Here is a 13,572-nt window from a genome sequence, read left to right on the forward strand (position 1 = left end):
CTCGGGTTATGTAAAGACATTGATCCCGCGTCTGATCTCGTCGCATTATGAGAGTCAGACCATAGTCTGTTTGTGTCTTCACACACAGCAGCAATTATCTTTAGCAGTCGCTTCAGTTGGTTAATTTTAGAGGATGTCAGCGGCTGTTAAATTTCGTTCAGGAGGAAACGATTATTTTTAGATGTTTGAAATTATATTCGCTAATATTTTATTTCACTTTTTGTAACAATGAATATCCAAGCGTACCGATATAACAGCTCGTCAACTATTTGTAGGACGGTGTAGTGGTTGTAGTGTGTGGCTAATACGCTTTGTATGTGCATGACGTCCTTTCCGATTATATTTATTTTTCATTTCTTATTTATTTTTATGTATTTTTCATATAATTTTCATTGAATGATTAATAATTCTATGTAAATAATACTTACGAATATTGTTATACGTCCACAACGAGGCACCGGCGGAACTCGTAACGCTCTGTCGGCCGGCGCCTCGCGTGCGCGTGCGGTCCACTAACATGCTAACACGCTCGTGCTTGTCCCCACATTGCAGCGCTAAGCGGACGCGGCGGACGGGCTCTTGTGCGTACACCCCACCCCACCCACACCCGACGCTCCCCCACCCTCGCCCTCTCACCCCCTCACTCACACACTTTGTGTTCGCCCAGAACGACCGCAAACCCGCCCTCGACTTCACGGAGGATCCCTTCAAAGACTACAGATACGAGGACCCCTTCAACATAGAGGACCCCTTCGCCGACGTCGTCGACGCCAAGAAGATCGACCCCTTCGCGAGACCGACGTCCGTCGCCGGCTTCGAGACGGACTCGTTCGGCCCCGCCTCCGCCCTCAACGGCGGCTTCGCTCGCCCGCAGGACCGCCACGGCGGCCGCGTGTCCGCCCCGCCCGGCGGGGACCCCTTCTCGGCCTCCCGCTCCAACAACAACGAGGCGTGGGTCGCGTGGCCCAACGACAACTGGGCCATGGACGACGCCTGGACCAAACCCACGCAGGACGCGTGGGGCACGAATACGTCCAAGAGTACCGCGAGCGACTGGAAGACCGGAAACTGGGCGAACAAGTCCGACAACTGGGCGACCGACTGGGACAGCAACGCGAACGCGAGCGCCAACGCCAACGCCAACGCCAACGCGAGTTCGGACCCCAAGAAGAATTTGAACGAAACGTGGCCGTCGAACACGCTGCCCAGTAAGAAGGAAAAATCGCCGAAACCGGTCAAGTACGCCAAGTCGCTAGTGCACACGATAGGAGGCATCGGCCGGACGAGGCAAAACAAGGACAAAAAAGCGAAGTCGACCGAATCCAAGAGTTCGGAGTTCCTGCCGACGGAGGAGCAGCAGTGGGCGTGGGCGGCGGCCGAGTCGGCGCGCCTGCAGGCCGAGGCCGACGCGCGGCGCCGCCAGGAGGACGCCGAGCTGCAGCTGGCGCTGGCCATCTCGCGCCAGGAGAAGTGACCCAGGACTCTCATGTCTCTGCTGCGGGGGAACAACCGCGCGCGTTGACGCGAGCGGTCGTTTAGTCGTAAGGACTATATTGGCGTGCGGTTGACGAATCGTCCGATTGTGAAGTCTTGCCTTTAACTCTCGAAAGATTTGTATCGAAGGATTCGTTTGAATCGGTATTGAATTATTTTGTATATCGTTGCTTTCGAATGAATCCGCTAGTCATTATCGAGAATCAAAATCTCGAGTCTTCGATGAACAAACGGGAAAATTTGAGTTATAAATCGCTTGCAACTGAATATTAAGCGAACGAGTCATTTATACGAACGGCTAAACGAAGGTAGTAGAGAAACATAAAAAAGATATTACGAGTATTAATTTATTAAATTTATGTCTCTTCGAGCGCTGTAATTCAAAAGAGAAAGCATTTTTTAATTTTTAAACCGCTTCATTTGTGCCCAAGGAAAGGTAAATTTAATATGGAAGATTGATTAATTATAAGTTTTATTCCATATTTATTCGATAACTATGAAAGAAATAATACAATCGACTTTACCTTCTAGAGAACCACCAGAGGCACCACTGCGGGGTATAATGACTAAAGTTTCTCAGAAAACCGTTGTTAGTAGAAATGTCCCGTTTGCTTAGTCTTGAATACATATATGATAAGAGATCTGATCACTCAGGAAGGCGTCCTCCGCAATAAGTTATCAGCGTGTATTGGTATGAGTGACGTTCGTTCGTATAAGATGTATTAGTGTGCGTGGGATATCTAATGTAAGTCATGAATAAAGATAGCAAAAAAAAAAAAATATTATATTTGTCAATACACACCAATAATTTAACGAAGGAGGAAGGGGGGGTGTCCTTCGTGAGTGAACATATCTAGACTTACATAATTACTCATAAAAAATGGCCTAAACCTTTGTAATATATAAAATGATGTACAGTCCTTAGTTTTATCGTTTATGGTTTAATTATTGATAAAATATTTATAAAATCGGATGCGAATTGCAAAAAGGCGTTAACCTGGGGTCCCTCTTATTTGACATATTTATTATATTTTAATGTATATAAACTAATTTACGGATAATACTTGGGATTATAAGACTTTGAAATTGGAATGTAAACGTTTATAAATCATCTTCCAAATGGAATTTCGTTCACAACAAGTGCTTTTGTTAAGTTGTATACATTCAAAGTTGATCGTAACATATTTATTTCAATATGTCGTCACAAAACGATATTAACTCGATTAATCGATTCTCGATTTATAATTTTTGATTGTATAATATTTACGAGTGATATCTGTTCTTACGTATGTTTTTATTTATCGTTATTTTGTATATAATGAATAGTTATAACTTGTACAAAGATTCCATTCGATGCAAATCGGAGCGACTTCGATAATGATCAATCAGGGGCGTCATTGGAACGGACGTATAGAAAAGTTTTCGAATTTATATGAACAGACTTTGTTTAATGTACAATTTTTTGTTGTCTCGGTAATGTTAAATTGTTTTTATTCGACATGATTTTTAATGCAAATATAATTCGATTTTTAAAAATAAAAACAAACAATAGTGCTTTGTTTTGATTACGTTGTTTAATTGTTTGTATTGTTGTAGATCGAGGAATATTGTTTTCAGTACACGGTGACGTCACTCGTACTTCCCCAACTATTTGTTATTTAATATTAGATTGAGTGAATGCAATATTCCGAAGCGCTAGTTATGTTACGTTTTATTTAATTGCATGTTAAGAAAATTATACGTTTACGAATTTTCCGATGTGGTAACATTGAATCGTCCAGCTATGTGTAACTTTACCACCGATTGTTCAAATAATATTTATATAAACAGCGTCTTGTTATTTATCTATCTATAAGATCATTTTATCAGCAATAATTGAACGAATGTTACTTAAGTTTGTCTATGGTGCCTTCAATCGTCAGATAAATTGGATGTGAAGAGGTCTCGTGTCTTGTCATTTCATCAAAACAAATTATAGAACTGTGAATCTTATTACAATGAGATAAAACCGATAATAATGTATCACGTCTCCCAATATGTTAGTAAGTTTAAAGCGATTCTTATAATATTCAGCGGAGTCGTCTGAGCTGTCTATAAAGCTTTTAAATTATACTACTACATTAAATATGTTCGATATGTTTAAACTTATTGTATCAAAAATGTTTTTCATACCAAATTGGTAGTTTTTAGCTTAGCTATGTAGGTTAGCATCGGGCAACACTCGCTTATGTGCGCACGGGCCGTAAGCCGCCTCCGGTACAATAATTAATCTAGTATGCACGCTTGCCGAGACATAAAAACTACCATTTTCTCGATGGCAACACTGAATCTTTCTACTACGAGTATGTCTCAGCAAGCCTCTAGTTGTTTAGGTAAGTGATTATGTAAATGTAAACTTATAATGTAACTATTAATACCAACGTGTTTATGGGTAATATCCTAAAAGTTGTTATCTCTTTCTTAGGCGCTGTTGTTTATGGCTCATCGGTCTGCGTGGACGCCATGTTTGTAGCATTTCATATGGTGTTGCCAGTTGAATAAATCTATCTATTTCTATATTTATAGTGAAATGTTTCTATGATACGTTTGTGTTCTATGATTAATGTAATTCGTGTAATTATAGCTTGTTCATATTTTGTAAATGTTATCATAGATGTATTTATTTCAGACGAAATCGTCCTCAGTCAATTTGTATATTTGTTTTGTAGTATAAATTATGTAATTGTAATATTAATGTTCTGATTCTTCCAAAGTCCACGCGGCCCGATCGACCCGTGTCTGTTATCAGAATATATTGTAACGTACCTTCAATGATAGCGGATTAAAAATGATACATTAATTCTTCGACGTTGACGTGTATATGTGTATTTAAAGCTATAAATAATGTAATTTTGGTAATATTTATATTTAAGTGATGCTTAAGAATCCGTTCATCACACCGAAGCTTGCATTTCATTTATAATACGAATGTTGCTAGTTAAAAAACCTTTTTAATTGCATTATAAACATATACAAGAATACTACATAAATTGGCTTTTAGACAAGACGTTTTTAGAGTAAAATAATGTAATATGCCTTGCTGTGAGGAGCGGATTCTCAGAGCCGGTAGTGACGGTGCGCGGGACTCCGACGAGTTAAATAAAGATGGCCGGCGTTTGCTTCTCTTTCGCACTTACTGCACTCGAGCGAAACGGCGATATTACTTTGTAATGCTAATCAGTATTATCCGGAACCGCGCGCCTAGTATAGAAGCAAATTGGTTCGTTATATTGGTGGAAATTAAATAAAGTATAAATATACTTTATTTAATTAAATTTATAAGTATATTATTATGAAAGCAAATGTGAAAAAGCTATGCTTCTTTGCTCATTTACAACTAGCGACATTACGGCCATTGCTGCCAACATCATAATGTTGAAACATCGTGGTAGGTTAGTAGAAACCATTTAACCATATAAACGAAATGTATTGAAATAAAATAATATTCATATTATAGAATCATCACAAAATTATCATTATTATTCGTTGTTGCAATGTGTGTAAATTATAGAAAACGCATTTATTGAAGTTTATACTGTGAATAGTTTATTTGACTCTCTCGTGATTACGACTTTTTGTTCGTCGCTTTTGATATGCAACGAATTGTGAGTTAATTTCTAGAATCATTCCAAAAATTATATTTTAGCGTTCATGTTACCTTCACAAACGGTCCTCATAAAACTTTCATCTCATCATTTTAATATAAGGTATACGAAAACTACAACAGAGAAAAAACATAATCTCATTCTGGCCGAAGATACCATAACATATACAAAGTATAATATGTTATCAGGATACATGTGTTTTTTGCGGATTATTTAATATTTCTCCTACCATTTCTTTGTATGTTTTTGTCATTGGTAAAGTACAATTATCATATCAAAACGCTGGGGCGTTCGTATGTTATTCGTTGATAGAAATGTTTAATTATTATTATTGTGATCTAGTGTTGTACTTAGATGTTCTAAAATGGTTAGCGGAGTAGCGGATATCAACACTGACACACCAAAGGTCGGAAAACTTTTCTCACGTGTATTGCCAGTTAATAAAAATATCATATCATTAATATATATATTTAAAATTATCGTATGATTAAATTGTTTTTTTTTTTTTACTGGACGTTGTTGTGTCATTGTTGAGATATAATTTTTATTGCGTAGGTTTCTGTGTAATGCATAAGCCTTTGTGGTATATCTTTTATAGAGAAAAGGCTTTAATACATATTCATATTCGATCATTAGAGTAGTTTTCTACAAATCAAAATAATAAACAACACATTGAAATATTGACACCTGTGTGTGTTCAACGATAATGCAATATGAATATATTTTTTTTCTATTGAAATGTTGCCAGATTACGTATTCCAAATTTAAATGTAAAACTATGTTTCAATATAAACATATCGCATGGATTCATCCCTAATACAAAAGCTTTTATATTGCGTTAATATATTTAAGCATTTTCTATACATTTTCTTAACACAGGGACCTATTAAATGTGGAATTCGCTGTCGTTTCGTATTGAATATAGCTTTTGTTACGGTTACAAATGTATGCACTAGATAATGCGAATTTAGATATGATCTTGTAGGTAATATATAAAAAGTTAAATGTTTGTATGCAAGCGAGTTGTGTATGTTTCTTTTAATTTAGCGTGTTGCTATGACAACGCCATCTTCGAATTTTACACGCCTGTAACAATCTTGTTGTCGTTGTAAATTTTGAAGCACGTATATAAACTCGACGCCTCGTCGCAATAGTGTTGCCGTCTGTACGGATAAACTTCAACTGAGCGTGGATAAGACATGGATGTGTTAGGAATAGTTTAATAGCACTATTAACGACCTAAAATAAATGTTACGTGTTATTTTGATTGGCTGTGTTCTGTTGCGGCATTCACTCGAAATATGTTTTATACCACACGAGACTTTTTAATTTTGACGGATTATATACAATTTTCGAATAAGTTTCGATGAATATATCAAAGTCAATATTGAAAAGTTGTTCGTGTGTTTTAATAATATATGATGTAAATGGGAATTGTCATATAACTCGGTCAGGTACAACGTGCCGGCATACGTCATTACCCGCTGAGACCCATTGTAATGAAACTATGATATTATATTAATATGAAAATAATTCCTGAGATAATAAAATGAACAGCATACTGTATATCCACCTGAGTTTTATTTTATTATTATTATTATTATATGAACTTTATTTATCTTCATGCTTAAATAACAAGCGATAAATGCATTTTTTCATTATTACACGCACAAGGGACGTAGGTACTCAAGTTTAAATAATTATTTAGTAAAATTACTTTTTATTTACAGATGATTATAAAATGACAAAAAGCGATATCAGAATAATTATGAATACTAACTTGGTAATAGTACTTCATGACCCCCCTGCGCAGATACGACTTTCTCATCATATTCTACCTCAAAAAGTAATTCATCCAGTCATCTTAGTCAAAATTAAGTAAATATCTCGAAATTCGAGGTACCCAGTTATAAAATTGTGTAAACTTTTTTTTCGACATCCTGAAATTTGTGTACTCGACTAATTAAGTAAGGTAAAATTGATTTTTGTCAATTTTTTACAAATATATCGCTCCTGTGAAGTTACGCCATTGGTATTTATTATCAATACTGCCAAGGACAACATTATCTACAACTTTTGTTTTAAACCTTTTTTGTACCTTGTACTAGAACACTTTCGCTTTACTTTATAAAACGAAAGTTTTGTGCAGTCTAAATACTATTTACTTATGTATTATGTACTTATGATGAAATTTATAATTTGCCGCAATCGCCATTTGTGTAATTCATGAGAAATTTATATCTGAGCATACCGGAATACAATATCTTAATACCAAATCCAAATCATATCTATGGAATATACCATTAACTAACCACTAGCATCAAATAAATAGTCGTTTAAATGTAAAGTTCATACGATTATTATAGCGCTTACAATAAGTCGTTAGTAAAAATAAGTTTATGTCAGTTGGCAACATAACGAATAACGACGTTTGTGTATTTTAAATAGTTAAAATTCAACCATTTTTATTCCTTTATCAGTCTATCAGAACTGTTAGCTTGCTTTGTTTGTAGTCTCATATAATCATAATTACAACTATAATTAACTTAATTTGATTACGTATCGATAAACATAATAGAAAACTTATTTAAATTATTTCTTTTTAATATACTTTTATTTGTGCCGAGAGTGCACATTATTTCGCCAATGTCACGTGCGTTTATTTAATTTCACGTGTGAAATTGTCATTGACAGAACCTTTGTCCTTTATGTTTAACCTTGGAGTCACATTATTAAAGTTTTTATAATCTGTAATTGCATTAATAAACACAAATATTAAAGTGTAAGGGCACTTAGTTTTGCCGATTATGGGTTTGAATAGAAGAATAAGTAGAATTAGTAAAAGAATTTAAAATTGTTTGTATAAATCTCATTGTCTTTGTTTAGTTAACAGTCCAGACATTATGTTCATTAGAAAATGCATGTGAAACGAGAAATCAAATTTTTGAATATTACCTTTTACATAAAAAGCTAACTCTCCCCCTAAACATCTAAAACATCAACAGTTAAAGTTAAATAATTAAATTAAGTTAAAGTTAAACATCTAAAGTTTATTAGGCTTGTCTGGACTATAACAGTGATTAGTTTGCCAATGAAGACATACTTCATGTCAAAGTTGAAAATCAATAGCACCTTTTCATCTTTTCAAAAGAAAAGTCATTCTTTTTTTAAATTGTAATAACGACAATATATTGTCTGGCTTCATTTGTCTTATTTTTCGAAAATACATTATTTTATATTTTTCTTAGCAATTAATGGCGGCTGGAATATCGAACAGTGGAGACCAATAGTTATTTTTAATGTTTCGAGTTCTAAAGGTCTGGCAGCCCTAATTTCACAACATTTCGACCGTGAGGTTTTTATCATCGCGCCTAATAATGTATCACTTCGATGGTATTTTTTTCAGCTATAAGTCTTACTCTATACAACAGTAAGGTTATTGGTTCGGCTGATTTTTAAACAGATGTTATCGATGATCAGTTATTTTCGTAGTAAATATATATAAAATACAAGGCAGTGAATTGATTTCGAAAATAACTGATGAGACAATGTAAATTTTTAAATACAAGTCTATATTATTTGTTGTTATATATGTTAATAAAAAAAAAACTATTTTTAATGTTTAGTCTTTTTAAGTTTAAATGCATGGTACATTTACATGGATTTTTATTACACACATCATTGCGCAAAATATATATTGCACAAGAAGCGGACATTGCACAAAGCAAAAATCGTTTCTACCAGACAACCCTACGAAGCGCAAGAAAGAACGTTTGAATTTGAATTGATGATAAAAATATAATACAAATAAACATATTATTTACGAATACTAGTTACACAATTTACTTAAAAGTGAGTGCTAAGAAATTAAGTGACAGATTATTATGTCCTTGAGGGTTGGTTTCCGTAATATCATTTTTTGGTTTCATCACGTATAGTATGTGTTCAGAAAAATAAATAAAAACACGTTACTAATCGAATACGTAGTTGTAATTATTTTCCATATCAATGTCGAATGTCGATATACATATAATCCTCCGATTTTAATCTGCAACAGGATATAAATAAGAATGAATATAATATAAACAAACTTATCACTTATTTATGAGTAATAAAAGTTAATTTTATTGTTTGATTGTTATTTGTTACCTCTGAGCCACGACTAAATAAATTACTCTTTATTATATATTTTTATTGAAATTCTGAATAATGTTTACCCGCCATCTTCAATAAAGTTGCGTCCATCTTCTTTAGTTGAAGATTAATTATTTGTCCACGAGAAATATTATTTAAAATATTTTCAAGGTTTAGATTAAAATAAACCGGTTACCTGTGTATTATATTTAATATAGGTACTTTTGCAACATGCCATTACATGTCTCCTTAGATTTGTTATAATAACTCAGTTTTGTTATTATTGAATAAAACTAATACTATCACATATTATTTGCGGTGCTTATGTAAAATGCATTGTGCTCGTTTGTGTTGTGTTATTGTAAATATCTATGTCTCGCTTATTGAACATAATCTAATAATCATAACTGCCTTGTTGCTCTAGTGGCTATCGAATTTTACGGATTTTTAGTCTTACTTCAGATCCCGAAGCCTTGGCCCCAAGTCGAAAAAGAGATTTCTGTAAATAAAATCAGTAGCAGGCCGGTATGGATGATAGTTTTAACGTATTTGTATCTATTATTGATAAAGTTCATTTATTTTTACGCCCCTGTCATGGAATCTGGCTTTATTCTTCCTGATCCTACGATTTTTTATTTTGTATAAGTTTCATCATAATCAAATAAATTATTTTTGTGATTTATAATATCAGTAGTACCTTTTAATTAATTATTATTTTTGAGGTCGAACAAGACAGCGAGAGAGCATGTTACTAAGTTTGAATATAATTTCATAGTCTTTGATAAATATGTGATACGCTGATTATATTTGAGTAAAACATAATAATTATTTCTGTTTGAAGATAATCTCTTTACACTAATTATAGTATAATTTAAAACTCAAAATATTTCCTATAGGTATAATAAACAAATAAAGTAAAATTCCCATTATCCAATGCATAAAAATAAATTAAGAAAAGTAATTTTGAACCGTCATAAGTAGTCTTTGTTGAAATAAGTATAGTTTTATTATATTTATATTTGTATCTCCACAGACATGTCTGTGGTTTTGATGTATCTTTCATTTGTATTTGTTAGTTTAATGTGTCTGCATGTTTTTATTACCGGTCAGAATAAAGCACAACAAGAAATTTTTCTTACGCCTATGGGATTCGAGTGTATGTACACTCGAATCCCACGCAAGTCCATTAAGGGTGTTTTACCAAGGCGTTGGGAGATCCCTTTGTGGACGAAAAAGTCTAGGATGCTGAGCTTGATTTTTTTCGAAACCCAAAGCTATCCCAGAATAATAATATGATCATTTTGTGACGTAGCGCGTAGTATCTTTGATGTGAACACGTCTTTACCGCTTTATGAATCACTTTTTTTTTTAATCTAAAGGGCATCTTTTTGCGATAAGAGGCTTTTGTATTTACGTTTATTTTATTTTTATTTAAAATTGCATTGTTTAACGATAATTGATTCTTATGATGATATGTTGTCCTAACCGATTTTGATCCTACCCACTAAAATGACTGCGATGGCGGATGCGTGACGGATCGGAGAGGTTGCGGGATCGTGCAAATAAAACGTATCCGCGGCCATTCCCGTGCAACACAAGGCTATCCTGGCTGTCGTCCTCTTCAGGGTCGTCTACAATAGAAAACAAGAGCCACCCGAAGCATCCATGGCCCCAGGCTCACAGAAGGAGTCTACGGTCCTCCATACCGACTCCCTGCGGAGCATCGCCGGCACGATTGCTCGCACGCAGACGTCTTGTTCAACCTCGTGTACCAGGCCCTTTCTGCGTTTTGCGTGGGGCGAAATCATAGCTAGCTAGTAGTTACGGTGGTCAATCTCAAGGAGACCACTCAACTATGTGGCACAAACCTATTAGTCACAAGTGTGCGCGCTAAATCAGGTGCACTCTCTATTCCTTCTATCTAATAATCCAATTACATGACAAATCCTACACGAGCGGAAATAAATCAGGCGTAGGATCAGCGACTTAACATGCTTGCCTAGGGAATAAAAGTAAGTAAGAAAATAAAAAAGTAGTTTATATACACTCACAGAGCCGAGATGGCCCAGTGGTTAGAACGCGTGTATTTTATCCGATGATTTCGGGTTCAAACCCAGGCAGGTATCACTGAATTTTCATGTGCTTAATTTGTGTTTATAATTCATCTCGTGCTTGGCGGTGAAGAAAAACATCGTGAGGAAACCAGCATGTATCTAATTTCAACGAAATTCTGCCACATGTGTATTCCACCAAACCGCATTGAAGCAGCGTGGTGGAATATGCTCCAAACCTTCTTCTTAAAGGTAGAGGAGGCTTTGGCCCAGCAGTGGGAAATTTACAAGCTGCTAATGTAACTCACATTTCCATATTCCAGGTTGCGGCTAATGAGAATTTTTCGACAAAAAAGCCAATATCTTTCAGGCCCGAACTGGGGTGAACACAGGACTTAGGCTCGCCCCAGATCGAGCCAATAAGGCATTCAAGTTTTTTCTTTGTTTACAATAAAGAAGAATTGTATTATCTATCATGATTTAAATACATATCATGCAATGTTGATCATGCCTGTATATACCGCTTTAGGTGAGGTTATTGATAATAAGTAGATAATAGAACTAATATAACTCGAAAGAATTACAATTTACGCTTTATAAGTTTTGCTCGTGGCATCGCTCGCTTGTTATGCCCTTCCTTGGGGTTCAAGTCTGCTTCATACGAAATTTCATCGAATTTAATCGTGAAAGTGTAACAGGCAGACAGAGTTACTTTCGCGTTTATAACATTAGTATAGATTATAGGTTATTATAGATATCGTAATCATTCTGGCGACGCAATCGCGATCTTCATCATTCAGATATCATTGAAGCAACAATGAAAGGTTTGATAAAACTTATAACTCTGTTACTTGACGGCAATTCTAATTTTAGCAGAATCCTATAAAACTATCAAACTACCTTTGTTCTGAAATTTAATTTGTAATTTCGAGTGGCAAAGCTGCACCCTACCAATAAATAATTAATGAGTTCACATATCACAAATCTAAATATATCGTATAACACAAAGCCGTCTGTAGGTACGTTTAGATATTTTAAACTACGCAACGGATTTTAATGCGGTTTTCATACATAAACAGAGTGATTTAAGAGGAAGGTTTGGTTAATATGTATTATATAACCACAAATTTCAACTTTTCTAGCTGTGAATATGTTTTGTCTATGTGCTGTCGGGAAAAGTAGCTAGCACGTATAAAGATTACCCCGTGGCCGTTTCTTTATAATATTGAAAATTTAAAGCAATTAAAATATTAGACAGTAAAATCAACCGAATTTATTTCGCCGGTTCATCTCCGGCCAGGATATTTATTGTTATTATTTATATTTTGTTTTTATTTTGACAATCAATAAATAAGTGTTATGTTTCTATATTGAATTAAGAAAATTTAATTTGAAGTACTTGATTGATATATTAAATAATTATTGACATCGAATGGATGATCTTAATGTATAAAATTTATTAAATGGATTGGTTCAATGCGTTGCAGTACATTTTTTTTTAAACTTTATCGTATGTTTATTCGCGCGCCAACTATTTTAATACTATATTAAATCTATGGTTCTTTTTCAAAAACCTTCAGTGACAACAATAACAGCAATCATCACGTCATGTAAGTTGCGTAACGCACAGAGCAAGGACGAAACTAAGCATAATTTTTATAGTTTAGAACACAAGTGGAATAAATATTACTAACAGTGTTTACATTTACCAAATGACAAAAGATATATTTACATAAATTATTCTAGAAAAAAATACTATGTCTAAGTGTAAATAATATATATATGATAAAAATAACAATATAAAGATGGACAGTAACGTGGAGACGATAATTGAAGATTGTTAGGAATATGTTTAAAATTTTATTGTAAACAAATAATTTATGTATTTTTACAATTCTCGAAGAAACTGCTACATTTTTTTATTATTTTAGGTAGAAGTCACATTATGTTTAATGACGAACCAATATAATAAGACATCGTTAGAATTGAATTAATTAACAATGAGAAATTAAAACAAATCAATAAAAAATATACTATAATATCTAAATTCATTACAAAAAAATCGACAAGCAATGATATTTACCTATCAAAGAACGCATTGTATTATCAACTTTATGATTAAGGTGTTATGTATCAAAGCATATGAACGAGCAATATGAGTGGCTTGTGACGTTACGACTGTACTCCAATGAGATAACTGTCTTGATTGCCGGAATAGGTCACTAAAACCAGTTGTAAATTAAATCCGA

At 34.3% G+C, this 13,572-nt stretch overlaps 1 protein-coding gene across 1 annotated transcript in view; it reads left to right on the forward strand.

Annotated features, from left to right (window-relative positions):
- Positions 1-6,706, forward strand: part of LOC125070560 (epidermal growth factor receptor substrate 15-like 1) — a 36,237-nt gene extending 29,531 nt beyond the window's left edge. Inside the window, exon 17 of the mRNA XM_047680473.1 lies at positions 668-6,706. Within this exon, the coding sequence (XP_047536429.1) occupies positions 668-1,474 (807 nt within the window). The 3' untranslated portion in view covers positions 1,475-6,706. The remainder of the gene's footprint in view (positions 1-667) is intronic.
- The last annotated feature ends 6,866 nt before the right edge of the window (positions 6,707-13,572 follow it).

Source organism: Vanessa atalanta, chromosome 17 (genome assembly GCF_905147765.1).
Source record: "Vanessa atalanta chromosome 17, ilVanAtal1.2, whole genome shotgun sequence".
In the NCBI taxonomy this organism is placed as follows: Eukaryota; Metazoa; Arthropoda; class Insecta; order Lepidoptera; family Nymphalidae; genus Vanessa; species Vanessa atalanta.